The sequence below is a fragment of the Varroa destructor genome, unplaced genomic scaffold, assembly GCF_002443255.2.
Source record: "Varroa destructor unplaced genomic scaffold, Vdes_3.0 BEIS01000002.1, whole genome shotgun sequence".
Lineage (NCBI taxonomy): Eukaryota > Metazoa > Arthropoda > Arachnida > Mesostigmata > Varroidae > Varroa > Varroa destructor.
In genome coordinates, this window is record NW_019211455.1 from 29,652,281 (window position 1) to 29,670,428 (window position 18,148).

The following is an 18,148-nucleotide window of genomic DNA, read 5'->3' on the forward strand; positions in this document are numbered from 1 at the left end:
GAACATAATAACATGTTAATTCAATAACCATCAGAAATAGCTTTTCGTGTCCTTTTTGATAATTTTTTTCACTTTTTCAGCTTAAATCATATTTTGGGTTTTTTCGTATAAGCTTACGAAAATCCATATTAAATTTTTCGGAAGCCATTTAACAGTCAGAAATAACATGATTTTTGTTCGGGTTTGCTCGACGCGAACGCATTGACTACTAGAATAGTTGACTTTCATCCATATTCAGAAACGCAATTTTCCACCTGCCGTAATGGTTCTGTCGTATTTTTCGCGAAGCACTGACCTTCTTCCACTGCCATGAATGACAGATAAACGCATAATCCTACAGGCCTCCCCAAAAATGTATTCCAAAGTATGCCAAACTGCTTTTATATTTCGCCTCAAATGGACACGTTTATCACGTAGTTAATTCGCTTCGAAAGTATAATATCATTATTTGGTATTTAGACTATAGATGGTCAATATGTAACAGGCTGGCCTGATCAGCTCCGTGATAACGTAGTAACGTATTTGCCTGCTGTCTTAAAGACACGTCGTGGTCTAGGCTCAAACTGGACATAGACAGGCTTCGTTTTGTGCTGGGAGCCGGCCATATAATGAAATGCTTAACAGCGATACCGGGCGTAAAACTCAAAATAGAGGTTGACCTGATGAGGCAGGTGAACGCACACATTGGTGATTTTCTTATTCTACAACTACGTCCTGAAATAGCCGAAGTCTATTTAATTAATTAACATTAATCACTGGAAAAATACGTAGAGCAGGTAAATTAAGCGCTTCTTGGAAATCTGCAGTTCCCAATTAGATTAGCTTTGGGATTTGTACAACTATATCAATACATGCATTTTTTTTAATTAGATGACACATTATTTAGTTAATGCAGCTTAATGTTGAACATCATTTTCTTGCGTAGCTTCTGTTCGTGATGCCGTAAAAATCCCGTACACTGTCAATCTCAATAGGGCCTTCTATGTACTTCGAAACAATTCCAAAATATAAAATATCCAAAGTGATACATTTCTTACCTAGTGCGCCTAATCTATGCTCTTACTCAATGATTTAATACATGTAACGGTATACAGTTACTATGAATTTTGGCCGTCAATGCTAGGATATTGTTGATGCATGCTAACCACGTGAATCTAAAGGACCATCAGTAACATTGGATACATAATTGAATGAATGAACTTAACGTAAGTAAGGGGAGGTAAGGATTAGAAGCTATATAGGCCACACCTTTTTTTTATCTAGAAAACATTGGTCCTAAATTCATTCGCATCAAATTTCTAAAAAATTTAAAAGGAAGTGCTGAATTTGTGTTACTAATTTTGTCCTTGACTAAAGCTCATGGAACTTTTATTGCACTACAAATAAGAAAAATAACCAGCCTGCTTTTACCATAATTTCGAAAGATAAATAATGAAACACTTCAAATAAATAATGAAGTGAAAACAAATTTCGTTGCATGAAGTCATCACGTAGACCCATACTACATGGTCACTCTAATAACCTTGGAGTGTGTGTGTACGACAAGTTGAACTCATATTTCAATCTTATTTATATTGCGTATCGTTGTGATTAATAACGTGCCTCTAATAAAGGTTTTCGTAATTTTATTCAGGCAGGCAGAACAATTATGTCAGCACATGCACATTGACAGTCGTGGGTCATTGACCATGAATAATAGCATATATTATCTGGCAACTGGAACGAAATTAGTCTGGAAAGCATAGGCAACCCAAGCCGAAATCTCTAACTATATGTAGCTTCCGTACATTCTGCTGGTCAGTTAGACCTATTAGCAGGTTACCCAGAACTGGTAGGCATCCCACTAAATAGGGGTGAATATAGACTTACACTTGCTTTGATTCAACATATTGTGTAACGCAAACAATACCACTTTAATAATACGCCTGCACTCGAGTTGGCAAAGCTAATTAAAAAGCGAATAGTTGAAACTTTATGAGAACAGTTCTTTGGCAGTATTGTTAGGCAAATATTTGTTGAGATATTTATCCCACTCGTGAATATGCATCTCCCAGACATCATTACACACATAAAAGTTCTTGGCTTGACCATAAATAAATACATGGCTTACTTGACACCTATCGTTATCACACCGTCATTATTACCATTTGTGTATCTAAAACGCTGATTATAACAAACAAATCGAGTCAGTAAACTTGGAGCGAAGCTTTCATGTTAGGTTTCGGTAGGTAAGTTACATTTTACCAATGTTGTGTAAGATTTAAATCATTGTACACCAAGAAACCTTAAAAATCACGGCAATAAACTATGTTTCTGACATCGCACGCTTACACAAGTGCACAGCTCGCGATGGGTGCCAATCATAGACATATATCATACATAATTATTCTCCACTGCGGTTCACAGTTTGTCTTCACTATAGACGAATTTTCTAAAGCCATATTAACCTGCCATCGGTGAGCTGCGACCATTCTGTAACTACACGAGTTATTATTAACTATTAATTATGATTGCTTGCTACCATGGATGTGGTCTTCTCGAGGCGATAGACAATTAAAATTAGTCCTTCTCAGAAGAAGCAGGTACATTTTTAGGCTGAGATGGTTGGAAGATGTTCTGTGAAACGAGGAACTCATGAAAGTTTTTATCTACGGGACACGTGAAGAAGTTACACTTAAATTCACTTTCAGCCAAACTTATGCACATACGATCTGCTTCCGATATGGTACCCTTTTTTTGCTCTATGGGAGTCGCCGGTGTTCCGCACTGAAACGAGAGTATAAAGTATAAATGTATATAGGTAACGTATTATTTACTCAGATCTTCAGTAGCAAGTGGTTCATTAACCTACACACATACTGCGAAGAGTTCATATTCGTATTCAACCGATAAGTCAAACCTTTGCACAATTGTAGTGAAATTACATAAACCCCTGAATGCAAATTTATTACAGAAAATACAAGGCACACGGCTAGCTTGGAAAGTTTAGTCTTCTATGGTTATAAGGAAAACCTCATAACTTCAAAGGCGAGCACGCAAATACCCACTTATTACAAATATCGTTGAACATGACCTACAACACATAGATGGAGAATTATTATCGGCATCGTGGCGTTATGTCGTTAAAATTAAATAGAAACAATTGCTCTGCATACTCGGTTTTCAAAACTACGCGCGAATCCAGATCTAGGACTAATGTTTGTTTGATTCCGAAAATACATTTACAGATCAATTTATTTTACTTAACGACTATAAAACACTGCCACTTATAGTATAAAAGAATAGCATGAGGTTACAAAGGTGGGCGATTCTTCTACTAGGATATCGACTGTAGATACAATATAAAAAGAACTGATATGTTCGGCAATGCCTATGCCCTGTCGCGACTTACTACTAATCAACAGATTCATAGGTAACAAGCTGTTGATTGAGTCGTAAAAGCTATTTCTGTAGAAGATTTTAATGGTTCATTTGTAAAAGTTAGCTTTTGTTTACCTGTGATAATGAGAGACGCTATGAAATCACCAACCATATAACTACAGAAATAAAAATAAGTCTAAAAATAAATAAAACGTTGCTTAAGCGACCAAACACTTTACCAACAAACGATCCGCCATTCTGCCTCCATAACCATCGTGATACGCCGTCTACATAGAAAGTATATCTTTTATAGAAAAATGGAATTATAATGCCAAAGGCTTTCCAACTAAATTTATTGAAAGGATAATACGCTAAGCACTTGGGCAGCACTAGAACAAAGTTGGTCATAAGGTTCTTAAGATACTGGTCATCAAATCCATAACGATATTGGGAACATTGCCCGATAGTTTTCATTGGACCAACTAATCTAGAAATCTAAGAAAGATATCTATTCAAACTGGCGAGCGGTCATACGGCCCAATAAAAGTGTCTTGATTTCAGTGGTTCCTTAAAAGACAAAATATTTTTGATTGCTATCCACGCATATTCGAAATGGCTTGGTTATTCTAAATCCAGCTACAACTAATACAACCACGCGGTAAAGCACAATTTCACACATTTTGACAACGGCCCTGAATCCACGTCATACGTATATTCGCAGATTTAGTCAATTATTTAGGACTTGATCATATGAGAATTGCACCGTTCCATTTACATTAAAATAGTCTAGCCCAAAATCAATAGATAATAAAAAGAAATTTAAGGAGAAAACTACGATACACAACGATTCAGATTTGGGTCGCGATTTTACAGGATCTACAGTGGATGTCCTACAGAAGTTCTCTAAATCTAACAAGAAGCTCATCAGTTGAGCAGGGACAAAACAGAACAGTTCTTGAGAAATTTTCATTGAAATTCAAAGAGGAAGAAAGGTCCCGTATTAGGAACAAACGTATTATTTTACGTAAAGCTTTCTGTATTGATTAGAAGGTATGAGTGCATGACTTTAAAGTACCAGGCCATTCGAATTGGTCACTACGACAACGAAAGCATCATAATTGTCATGTATAGAATATACATGTACGCGACGTGCCAATCAAGTGGAATACAACATAAACTGTCCTTGAGTGTGACGTCGGGAACATTACTAATAGTTGATACGAATAGGCCAGTCACATCCTACGCAACAATACTATGTCGCACCGAACAACTTCCCCCAAAACCAGTCGTAACTACCTATTGAGTCAATTTAGACCTATATATACAATCAAGTGCCTCATTCTAAATACTAGCCATAGATATCAGTGTGTTTGCAATAAAAAAAAGCTTACCCCGTTAACTTCTTGCATCCTTGCATTGTGCTGAGCACTACTATTATGCCTCAAAACGTCTATGAGGGATGTAAACTTTACGTCACAGTACAGACACTGAAGAGGTTTATTAGCAGCTGCTTCTGCTACATTCCCTTGGTTCGCCATCTAGAAAACAAATAAGAATTGTCACATCAGGATATTACGTGCAAAATAAGCCTATCTATTTAAGTTGTTGTGCGATTAAAGCTTTCTTTACCAAGCAATTCAACAGGCTAATTGCTAAATTTGTTCTCAAATAACCCACTACTAAGTTTACCGGAAGTTCAAGTTTTGAAAGAAAGCATTGATATTTAACTCAGGATTAACTCTTTCGGTCTCGTGCTTCTACGCCCTGGAAGTATAATTTCTGAAGTCGTACGCGTAATTTGTGATACGCGTAATTTGATGATTTGTGATATTTGAAATATATATTACAGTCAGTACATACCAGTTTTAATGTCAAGTTTTTTCAGCCAAATCTCTATCGTCAAATGAAATTTTATTGCTGCTGGACCACAATTACAGCCCAAATTATTTAACAAATCAATTAGAAAGTACGTCAGTTGCACTATGATAGCAAACCCATGGGGTGAAGTTAGAGATGAACTGAATAGTGTACTTAATTACGTACGCTACTTGTGCAATGTCTGTGAGACACTATCGCTGAGACATACTGCCCATCGACGTTATTAGAAATCTGCTTTAAACATAACCTAAGCGTTCTTTAATAAGCGGATCTTTAAAGCGTTCGTATATGAACATTTACTAACCGACAACATTACTGCTAGGAGTTCACACGTTTTTCGAATAGAACAGAATTTGCTGAGAACTGTTTGCTATTTAACTTACTTTGGTATATTCAGTTACCTAATCACTATTGCTGGCTACTTAACCTACCTAAGCAATAATACAATGTTTTTGACGGACTCTGCTAAATCTCACGATTGAACTGCAGAACTAGAAAAAAAAAATGTTATATGAAAATAACCATCCTGTTTGTTTCAATTTGGCAGGAATTCTACCTGTTTGACGTTTGGGTTAAAAAATGAACTATAAACACAACGATATGGGTGAGGGCTACTTACATTTTTTTTCAAACCTATCGCTGTATGTTATATTTGACTGTGAAAACATTTGAATTTTACCGACAATAGTTTCACAAGGCTGAGCAGAAAAACGATTCGTGACGAGTTTCTTGCATTGCAAAATTCTATGAGAATATGGACAGATTTTTAACTTATCAGGTTTCATCCCAAGTAAGTCATTCGAAACTAAGTAAAATATTTATTGGAAAGGTCGTACAGTGTATAGCTAGTTTACGTAAATTTCCACATAGTTTATCAGCAAAACTATTAGTTATTATTTAGCTAGCCTATTAAATCGTGTCAGAACTCCATAACCAGAATTAATTCCTTATTGATACTTCGAAATCTCGCCTAAAATAATATTTTTCCCTTAATGAATACCGGGGCCTAATGTTTCTTTAATTTTGCAGCCACAGGCGCCTCAAAAATTCGAACCATAGACCAGGTAATTATTTGTATAAATGTGTTGTGAATTCTGATAGTACATTAGTTATCAAAAAAAAACCGTTTTCAATACCTTCGTTGACCTGAGAACATCGCCTTCGAATTTCACTTTGGCGGCAAGTAAGCTATTAGAGTTAACTCGGGCGTATAGTTTAAATCATCATCTATAAGGAGCCGTCTTCTTTGCGAAACAAACAATAACAGTGGTAAAAAGCAACCCACAAGCAGACGACAGCGCGCCAGGTGCTGATATAATAAAACCTCGAAAAGGACACTCCAGACCAGAGATTATGTGTACTTACCTGCCTTATATATGTTTATGTAGTATCATGTATATTTACAGTCAGGCACTGTTTTTGAGAACGAGACACATGCATTATTTATATATTAGGGTCTCCATGTTTCGAGTTTTACGTCCAGTATCGCCGTTAGGCATTCCGTTAGATGCCTGGCTTCCAGCACAAAGCGAGCTGTGTCTATGCTTGCCTTTGAATTTTGACCACAACCTGTCCCTCAGATAAGCAGACAAGGTTATTCAGGAAGCTTTCGTGAGGACCTAACATTACTTCGAATGAGGCGAAGGCCAGCGCAAGCCTCTTAAATGTGTATTAATTAGTAATTAAGTAGTTTTTTACACTCTGATATTTATAGATGAAATCAATGAATGCTGTAGCAAGGATCAAGAGATCGGTTTCATCACGGCTTCTCCTTCTGATTAGTGTTATTTTTTTGCGCACTTATAATTGCTACTAATTATTTTGCATAAATATAACATATGCACTATACATCCGCAAATTTCGAAATTTCATAAGTTTTGCACTGTGCGCCTTCTAGCAAACGAAAGTAACTTAGTGAAAAATGCAAAAAACAGTGAACACAGTTGAATTTACTGCAAAAGAAATGAGCTTTGAAGAAAAAACATCCTTTAGGCTTAAAATCGGCGCTTAGTGGCCCTGCGGCCCTTTTGGCTATAATGCGGGCTGTCGGCTAAAACTGGAATTTCCCATTTAATGTGCGTCAGGTGCGAAGTTAGGTTATAACTTCAGAACTTTCAGAACTTAGGTTATAAGTTCTGAAAGTGCGGCAGGTAAATAAAGAATGAGTGGTCTTAGATTGAGCCCAGGCCAGCTGAAAATGTTTGTGGTGTATTCCAAGCGCAATTTTGCGGAACTTTAACCAACAAAAGCATCATTTGAAGCATGCGATCCCCATAAACAAACGTGGTTCAGTCCCTATCGCCAGTCGGAGAGGGAGCAAACGAAAGAATTGCTCCAACCGCGGTTGGAATTTTCAACTGACGCGGAATTAATCCACGAAGAACGTGTTTCTTACATAGTTATCTTGCTTTCAGTATATTCATTATAATTCTATAATATCCGACATATAAAATGACAAAGCTTTCGGATTCCAAACTTTGCTTCTTGGAGAGATTTCCCAATTGCGGCGATGGGGTCTTGTTTTTCGGGTATTTATATCTGGTCATCTCATTACTGGTCGTTAATACTCTAATATTCGTTGTCTCGCCAAAGGGCACAAATCTTCGATGAATTTTTGCCTCATTTTGCCCTTAGAGAAACAAAAACTGGATCGTTGCGGAATGATTTTCGAGTTTAAAAGATGCGTTCCCTTTTGCACTCATTCCTCGTAAGGTAAACTGAACTTCACAAGTTTCTAGAAGACCGAAGTGTATAATAGATAAATTGAGGCTATAACTAAAGAAAAAAAATACTAAATACATTCAATTAATGAATTGAATATCAAATAAAAAAACATAGCAAGTGCTAAATAAACAAGAAATAGAATTCAGTAGGCACAATCACTGCGAAACGTTCAACTTTATCGCTCCTAAAGTAAGCTAACCTAGATGAGCAACACTACTTGAGCATCATTACTTAGGGCTACATTGCGCCATTAGCCAATAACTATTAATAATTCAATATGAGCGATAACAAGCAAAATAAAAACCGTTAGTACCTTTCTCTGCCCATCACTGAGAATAACTTCTGTTTTTCCTGAACGAGAGGTACCGGAAAAGCGCTGAACTTGACCAGAGCAGAGTATTACTTGGATACCCGGCAAACAAAACTCTCTTCCTCTCGAATTCAAATCGGAAAACAGCTGCGCTGCAAAATGCAACATCCAAGGTGTCGCGTTTAAACTGAGAATTTTTCTTGGGCTTTGTCTTAAGGCTCTATCTAAATAAAAATAGATATTTCAACGAATTTTTTCGAATGTGCTAGAAATGTCATGGATGACGGTCATGTTTATTTAACCCCACCACTATCCACCGCGATTGCAGCTTTAACGGACTTTAACCAACGACCAACTAGTTATTATAAAAAAATTATTCTTTTAATCCATAAACAATTTTTAATGATAATCTTGCGTCAAGAGATATGAAACTCAGGGAAATCTCGCTACTGTGCGGTACATACAAAAAGACTAATCTAGTTAAAAACGGTCGATGATCTTTTGGCAACCTAATATTACACAAAGGCAAGCACCACTAGTTAGTTACTTTTGAAATATTTTTTGTTTAATCCACAAATAGCTTTTTATTAAAAGTCGTGAGTTAATTAATATTAATAGATATACCCTTCTTAATATATCACTGAAATACGTCACAAACAAAGAATTCCAGCAAATCAGATTTGGACTTGGTGGCGCACCCAGCCAAATTTGTTTTTCCCAGGAATGTAAAGACCCAAAGTGGCCAAAAAGTCCGAAAATACAAAAGAACGCAATATAATTAGCCAAACATTTATCTGAACGGCCCAATAGTCAAGAGATATTTTTCTTTTTAAAACAGCCATTAATTTCTGTAGGGACAAATCAAGTGTATCAAAATTGCTGTTTGAGCCATTTTGTTGAACTTTCGAGGCGTTTAAATCTCAACTCTGTTGAGAATCTTCCGGTTTGCTGCATACGAATCTTCCTCCGATCTTTCAAAAGCTTTGTGTGAACTAGTAGTAATAATAGTAAAAATGAAGACGGTTAATTGCTATCCTTAGTGAAGATTTGTGCAGCGCCGAACGGTCGGATAACTGCTGATCTTGACTTTAATTACGAAGACAGCTCACTGTTTCTCGCCATAATACATTTGCTATTTTGCGCTAACGATAACTGGCTTTCTTCTAGGTGCGAGAGTAGCGGATAGGGGCATGGTCGGTATGGCAAACAGCCCGCCAGACTTTTTTCAGTTCAAACGTACCACGCTGTAGATCGAGAACGGGCTCACGATCGGAACGTCACACTATCACGTGAGACTCTATATCTTTAATATGATTTTCTTCGTGCACTTTTTTTTAGTGCCAAGCGAATAACCTCGTACAAGTGATTTCAAGAAAAATTTGGCTAATTTACTGTCCAAAATACTTCATAGATTCCCGTTCTGGAGTCTATTTAGATGCTACTACGGAAACCTTAGCGTGCGCGCAAGCTCCCTCTTTCAGCCGTGCAACTCTGTGTGTTCCTCTCATTGGCACTTTCTTTCTATTGCAAAGATGTTTTCTTTGATAACGTTAAGCGTCTTCATTTGCTTTAACATTGTAACAAATTAAGTGTCTGTCTATAGGTAGTAAGCATATAATCCGTGCACGATTCCAGCTGTGGAGTGCCCAGGTAAATAAAACTGTTAAATAAAATCGAAAACGATTAGTTCCGTACCTACACACTATTATTTAGCTGTTTATTTTAACTTGAGGTTTATTTATGGCAAAAATTGTTATATGCGTCCTATGCCAAAACCCGAAAGGATAGAAGCAGTAGTAAATGGCTTTAATATTCCCTTTTCTTTGCAGTTAACAAGCATTAAACTAGCGAATTACTTTCAATATTTTATATTGCTTCTATATTTCCTGTAGCGAACCAACTGTAGATTGCAATATTGATTTAATGACCAGTTAGATCTAGGCGGGTACTAAACTATCAATTGTTTTTGAAAAATAACATCTCAGATTCTATCTCGCATACGTTGCTATGAACTAACGCTTTTGGTTTGCAAAACGAAGGTTTGTGGCTGAACAAACGTGAGAACGAGGCCTAGACAAATCGAGGACAAGGTTTGTTGTAGCGTCTGAATGGTGCACGGGTCGATGCTTGCACGCACCAGTAATTACATCTATGGTTAAACGTATGCCATATTCGTGACAATGGTTACGGACGGCTTGTTGTGTATGCTGAATGGACACCGAACATACTGAGATGTTTGATTCGAACTCCATCGTTCTATCTAGGATTTAGTAGTGCTACACGTTCCTAATCCGCCATTTGAATGGGTTTTCAGTTTGAAAGTAACGCTAGGAAGAGGGTCTCAATTTTTCTGGTTCAGAGCTATGGGGCGGAGATCTTTTTGTGCTGCTAAGAAGGTATTGCGCTTTGTTCGAGCACTATCTAAGATCTAATAGAGTTTCGTTTTAAATCTATCGATCGATGCAAGTATAGCATATTTTTAGCATGCGTCTGATTGGTGCATCTTTATGGTATCAGATTGGGATATACGCGAAGAATCTAGCAGTTTCAAAGCTCTCAATTTTGCACGCTACGGCCAGCGTTGTCCCAGTACGTTCGACTTGCTGAATATAGATGGTACGAACTTGTACCAATGCACCCGGGCGGTAAATGTGCGATCAGGTGACTCGCACTCTGATAAGCTATCAGAACAAGTGAAACTCGACAGAATAGTCAGATAATCCCAAATGTTTCAAAGTTGGTCAGAGGGCACAATGTGACTTGCAACGTTCGTCGTTGGGAGTAGCTCCCCGTCTCTGTTCTCTTTGACGTCCCTACGCGAGCACAATAGAAATTTGTTATTTTCAATGTGTTTAATGTTGACGTCTGTTGTCTACACCACATTGCCTGGGATTAATTTTAATATTATTGTTATTTGATAACGGCTTAAGTAGTATTCTGCTGTTTCTTTAAAAAAGCATGTTCTTGAAACCTCATAGGAATACGCTCTTAGTAAGGAACCCTAATGGACTATTTGTTTATCCAATAATGTGCTAATAAAAATAATGATAATAATAAAAATAATAATAATAATAAAAATATGCTAAACCTGACACATACTGCTTTTACTTTTACTACCCGACAGTTATTATTTTGGGAATGCAATACAGTTTTAAGCGATTTTACCGTGGTCTCAAAAACAACAACGAACTAGTGGAAAATTTGGGTTCAAGCCGATGGTTACGGGCCTCTGCACAATTCATATTATAGAGTTCGTTTTTGCTGACAAATGGAAAACGCCATTCTTGCGTAGCTTGATTTTTGAGTACTTAGGAAGTTCAATGAGCGCCGCTTCCTACGTTTCGCACGTTTAAATAATGTTTTTTCCTAAATTCAGCTTCTGCAGCAACTACTTATACTATTGTCCATGAAAAGGCACACTCGTAGAAGAAGATCTCCCACGTAGCATCCAGCAAATCAGACTTGCAGTACATACCATTTAGTAGGTCAGTAATTATCACCATATAATTTTAATGATATATTTACTATTTACATACATCACATTTTTAAGAAACATTTTTTTTCTATAATTTCATCAAGTCGCCTCAAGCATTAGTTTATTTGTTTGGTTTACCTCTCCAGGTGCATAAACAAAGCACTCGTATAAACTTCCAGCACAAATACCCTAGGTGACAAGGAGACAAGGTCGCGAAGTTGATCGACCAATCGACAACGGTCGAGATAGACCTCGGAGAACGAGATATCAGGTGGCGACTGCACCGTTGGCGTCGTTAGATTTAATCAAGTCACTTTAATTTCAACACATAATAAAAAAACAATTATTATGATATCTAGCTCTGCAGTCTAGATGACGCCAAACATAGACTTTTCCGATGATTCAAGTTTACTCTGACGAAATTTGCTTCTTAATTACTGGATCTCTTCGACTTGTCAGCATTTCCCGTTCGTACCACCACGTAAATAGTAACATTAGATAACATTTCAAAGACTATACTTAACACCGTAGCTTCCCTAAGAATGCTAGATTTTATAGATCTCGTTTGCCCTTTTGGGCAAACAGCAATAAATCAACGACGAGGACTGCGATAATGCGGACGGAAACTGTACCCTGTCGCCTAACGATAAGAGGTGCAGCTTAAACAAACCCACTTTCCTTCCATATCATTTTGAGCAGACAAAGAAGAAGAGCAGCAAATAGCCGGTAGTGGGCTGCCCCTCATTATTGCTAGCTGAACTAACGCCAGGGGGGCCATCAGCCCCCTTTTGCGATTCGTATATTCGAGTTACTGATCTCAGAGCTGCTAGACGAAGGAAGATCTACGAGTCCCGACTCACCTTCCGACCGGCGCCAACCTCGTTTGTGGCGCCCGTTGAGTTTAGACTGCTAGATTTGTGAGTAGATAGGCCAGTCTTTGATGAAACAAAAGAGAGAGAGAGAGAGAGAGAGAGAGAGAGAGAGAGAGAGAGAGAGAGAGGAGAGGGGGAGACTAACAGAGTGACAAATGGAGGGGATGACTTAGAAACAAAAGGACAACGGATGCGCACACAACCTCTAGGGTCTCAGCCCGTTGACTAGGAGTTTTGCCTGCGTAGATTCCGTAACTCCCGAATGCGAAGCAGTCACAGCAAAAGCTGGTGAAGAGCAGGTTATTTTTTGTTGATAGGCTTGACGATTCATACGAAGCCGGTAGGCGCCGTGTTAGACGACGTTAGACTTTGGATCGGATGGAAGGCCCACCGGCAATACCCAACGTAAAACTCTGTGTATAGAGATTTTGGATCTACCAAACAAAAATCGAGTACACAAGAGAGTAGGAAAATTTGCAGTACCACGATAACGACAACGTTCTAATGGTTGCATTAAGACTTAAGCAGTCGACCTAGAAAACTTGGAAAGACAAAGTGCTTCTTGTCACTAAAATAAAAAAAAAAACATTGGTATTATCTGGAATGGTTGCCTGAGTTCGTAGATATTTCGATCTCTAATTTACGACAGAATGCCGGCACAGCCGATGAAGATTGTGATTTTAGGACCCGCCGGTACGTTTGAGCTTGATACACATTCAGGTTCGTCAAGGAAGGCAGGATCAATTAGGAAGTGGTTGAAGACACGAAGTGGACTGGTAGAGAACGCAGCAGACAGTAGAAAAATCTGGCGCCAGCGTGCCGGACAGACGCGCATTTATCGGACTGATGAAGATGTGATGATGTTGCGCTGTGATAGCACTACATGTTGAGCAGAGCGACAATTTTAAAAAGCCTCGCTAAAACGAGAGTTTGAATTCTCTTGCTAACGAGGGTCTGTTGATAGACAGACAGACAGACGACTGCTCCGTATATAAAACAAGCTATGAACGGTTGTGGGGCCATTTTGGGGGAAATCCGATCAGCCTCGCCTGAGCCTCGCTGACGTCGAGATCGCGAGCTGGCGATGGCATTCAAGTTGTCAACAGCAGGGAGAGCCACGGAGGATGACTATTAGACCGTGCCAGATTAGTGACGTTATTCAAGGAAAGAGCGACCAATTAAATTGCTAGCAACTATTCAGCCGACTGCCGATATTTTGTTATCTTGCTCCATATCGCCGCGTCGCCATATCTATAATCACTTATTGTTAGTGACTTTTACAGTTAACAGTAATTCGCCAAAATAGTTCGTTTTTGGTTTTTGATTAACGTTTACTATGTCTATTTGCTATATTCATCTCCACAACATATAAATCATGAAAGCCCGAGGTACTTTGTTATGAGTCCTCTCAATTTGGGGATAATGACATTGATGATAACTTAACGAGCTGATTCATGTGGATATATTTTTTACGACCGTGCATTAGTCAAATTATATATATATATATATATATATATATAATATTCCTCGAATCTTTGATAAACGCTAGTATTGAAGCTGTCTTGTTGGTATATTTTATAGGTGAGCAGTTGTTGCTTGGGCAAATGAAAGGTTCTCATTGTACGACTTTTTAAGAGCTTTGTATCTGTATTCTTAAAGGACGTAATACACCGTCATCTTCAAAACAACTTAAAGACCAAAGGCTACTGTTTGTTTACATTCAGTCTGACTAAGACTGACTCAAGCTATGCCTCGTGAATACGTACAAGGCAAATCGCGTATTTTAATCTGCGTTGCAATGGATAACGGACGTAGCAACCCAAGCGAAGTGCCATTCGAACGTAGCATACATACTTTTAGCATCTCGTTCATTATCACGCTTTCGTAGCGGCCTTTTAGATGTCGCACGAAGCGTGTTAAGCAGATCGATCTGACTGGACGTTGTGAAAGCTCCGTGATCAGCCACTGAACGAGCAGCTGGGTGCAATTTTACTTGGCTAAGTCAGAGTGACATCATTCCAGGAAAAATGTTAAGATTGCATTTTGACCGATATCGTCTGCATTTGTAAACTTTGCAGTTTGCAGAAACCATTGGAAGTAAACAATAAACATTGTACCTCTACATGTCTTCATTTACCGCTAATTTAATTGGTTCTAGATCCGAAAATGCATTCACTCACTTACTATCTCAGACAGGAAATCAGTTGAGTTTTACTTTAGAGACGTTCTACACCCAACTACACAACGACATTCACTGCTAATTTTGTGCAAATACTAACCGCCATGTATCTTTATTATAATAATAGGAACATATGTACGAAATTCAGCGTAGTAAAAGCCATATATATTACTATGAAGTCTGTCATATATGAGCTTATTTATGTTACTGAACTATTTTAACAAAATATGGAAGAGAACCGTGGGTTCCCGAAATTTCGTTAAATTATAAACTCAGTGTGAAATTAGTACAACTTCTCAATAATTATGCAATCATATGATTGACAGCTAACCGATACTTGGATCATAAAAGGATCGATAAAAGGATCGGTTCATTACAGACTATATATATATGTAGACTGGGAAGACACATCGTATTTCTCACTTCAATCTCACTTCATGGTAACTCATCGTTTGCTCGCCGTGTATTAACATTATAGCTATATAAGTTCCAGTTGATTATCTTTACACTTTTGCGTGGTACTTCAATTCATATGATACTCAGTTATTATAATCAAAATTAATTTTCTATATATATATTCTTTACCTTTGGCTAGAATAGATTTTCTATCAGATCGTTGTATTTGGTGTGGCGTTAGTTTCATCTTCCCCGTAGGAGATATGTAGCTAACATTTGTTTTATTGAAGTGGCAGAAGCGATTATATAATTATATAAAAAGCGGTATATAGTTTTGCATGCAAGACGGTAAGAACCTCTAGGGACATTGTAAAATCGGGACGTTACGTATATGAACAATAAGACCCGTGATGAACATAGGGCCTTGTGCAGAGGTTGGGGGCAAATATGTGGACTATAGGTGGCCGTGGCAAAAACGCGTGTGGCAGGTCATTGCAGTGCGCATTGTAGTTCCGTATATTACAATATGTGTAACGATATTTCGAACATGTGCTTTCAGTACTTTGCTGTGGTTGGCAGCCTAGTATGACTCAACGTAACGCTCGCTTGACCGCGGTTAAAAATAGCTTTCTTAAGCAAGTTTAAAACGTCGTCAAGCGTTTAACTCTAGGCTTCGTCACAACATAATTATGTGGGAAATAGGCTCCGGCCTAGAGGAACGTCTGCATCGTGGGAAAGTGCGTAAGTAGTTCTCGGCAGCGATATAACCTTGGAATCTGCTTGAGGCAATTTTCGTGGCAATGAGGTAAGGATGCAATTCGTGAACAGCGAGCCTGGTTTTGTTGCAGAATTAAGGAAATCAGAATTATACATGAGGATGGTACGCGATCCATTGTTTAGACGCCGTGGGAGTCCAAAAAGCTTGAAACTCTGAAATGTGTTGCGTCGGCATTGACGAAGGTTTTATTATAATCGTTCAATCTGATCTAAAGGTATTTGAGAGCTAGACGGACCTGCGGGCTTTATTCGGCACCCTTTTTGAGTTGGTTGATCTACTTCTTTGATTTGTTTATTTTACACCACGCCTAGCTTAAGTTATAGTATACAGCAATAGCAGTCATTCTGTATTATCGGGCCCTTTAGGCCGAAGCCTATTTCCCACATAATTATGTTGTGCCATGACCGATAACGAAGCCTAGAGCTAAACGCTTAACGACGTTCTAAACTTGCTTAAGTAAATATATACTAAACTGTTCTAACATAAGTGAATTTAATTCGCGTAACATCTAGCCAGATAGAAGTTATACTTTTATGGTTATCTCGTTACGATACTTCTAAGATTCTGTAACACGGCCGTCAGTTTTCAAGCAGCGTCGTTTGGGCATGGCTGAATGGGGAGATTGACCCAGCACGGTACCGATGGTTCGTTTGTCGAGCCTGGGTGCCGCACTATAATGTTGACGTGCCACAGCTGGAACAGAGGGGTGCAGCACGATAACAACGTAGTTGTCACGAGATGTGGTCGCATGCAGTGCAATAACGTTATGCTCTGTAGGGAACACACTTTTCCTTCTGCGGGCAAAGTTAACTGCTGAATTGGCTTCTTGTTCCGCGAAGATCTTTTCATAAGGTGCCTGAAACGATCCAAAGAACCTGCCCGGTGATTCGTGCACTCTGAGGGTGCATCTTGCTTTGGATAAAGATACTCCCCGAGACTTTTATGGTACAGGAGATAGTAATATAAGTAAACCAGGGCTTCTTCCCGCGCTTGTTTTGTTATTTAACTACGCATCGATGACGCTGGTGTTCGTAAACAGTGATGCGGCGGTATTTATAAACGTGAAAACAAAATGAAAGAAGTTGTTGATTTCGGTTAATGATTAATTAAACTAACATTACGCTCCATGAAAAAAACGTTCCAAAAATCAATTAGAATTATTTAAGTTAATAGATCATAGAGTAGATGCAGTAGATAGTTGACAATTTGATCTACGCGACTTATGTGCCGGTCAAAAAGCCCTTTTAAGGTTTAGTAAGGCTACGGGAGCTTGCAGCAGCTTCTAACCTCTGCATGATTGCAACTCCCTGCACGCCTCCCCGAATGTCGTTGCCATGTGTGTACGGTTACCATGCTCCTCGTACGAGCTTGGCTTTCTGGTACAGCTTGTTTTGTTTGCTCTGAAAGTGCACAATGAACGCAGGCAATGGTGAACGTCAAGCATAATACTGTCTTAAGTAAGCAATTGACCACTTGATTAATAAGCGGCACCGCCTCGAATCGACCTCCCGGCTGTACTGCTTTCTTTTCACTTAATTCTCAGCTTCAATAGTCTTCGAGGTAGGTAGGTAGATTTTCCCTACTGCCAGGTCGCCATTTTTTCTTTCCTAGCTCCTCATATTGCTGGTCTCTGTCTGCGCTTTTTCTGCCTTCTACCTATTGTCGCATACTTATACAGTTTCGAATTACTCATCAGCAACAGCGCCGCTATTTCTATGGGCTGCTGCTTTTACTCCACCGGGCGGCAGATTTGAGGGTTTCAGCAGACTTTGAGTCGACCCGTCTTCTCCATCGTGCCCCTGAAGTGAGCTGAGGTATTCTGAAGCACTGCGCGCTTCGCTAATCACGACCCTCGGCGGTCGCCTTCATTAAACACCGTAGCCATCCGTATCACAACCATCGCCGCATGAACCCTACGAGACGACTTGATACGTATCATTTTTAAAAAAGACTTGTTAGTAGACAATGTCGATGTTGATAGCCTTCAGAATGATTCTCTAGGAAGATGATAATTGTCAAGTAGCTTCTCACTGACGTCTTTTACGGCGGCTGGTCACGGCAGAAGCACGGAAGTGCGTCACTGAAGTGGTCCGCACACCCTTTTTTCTTCTTGTCGGTAAGGTCATCCGTCTAAGTCCAGATGGAAATGGTCTTCGGCACCGTCGCAGGGATCCGC

The 18,148-nt window shown here is 38.9% G+C and overlaps 1 protein-coding gene across 1 annotated transcript; it reads right to left on the reverse strand.

Annotated features, from left to right (window-relative positions):
* Nucleotides 1–1,608: 1,608 nt before the first annotated feature.
* On the reverse strand, nucleotides 1,609–8,397 carry LOC111246047 (uncharacterized). The gene is made up of 3 exons (XM_086979892.1): nucleotides 8,276–8,397; nucleotides 4,752–4,898; nucleotides 1,609–2,766 (listed from the first exon to the last, which is right to left on the reverse strand). Exons 2-3 carry the CDS (start codon nucleotides 4,896–4,898, stop codon nucleotides 2,560–2,562), a joined length of 354 nt encoding a protein of 117 aa, XP_086836018.1. The 5' UTR covers nucleotides 8,276–8,397; the 3' UTR covers nucleotides 1,609–2,559.
* Nucleotides 8,398–18,148: the final 9,751 nt, after the last annotated feature.

Coding starts and splice junctions, on each gene's coding strand:
- LOC111246047 (XM_086979892.1), bottom strand. CDS start 4,898: ATGGCGAACCAAGGGAATGTAGCAGAAGCAGCTGCTAATAAACCTCTT. Junction 2,767..4,751: donor GGATGCAAGAAGTTAACGGG/GTAAGCTTTTTT, acceptor CTCTCGTTTCAG/TGCGGAACACCGGCGACTCC.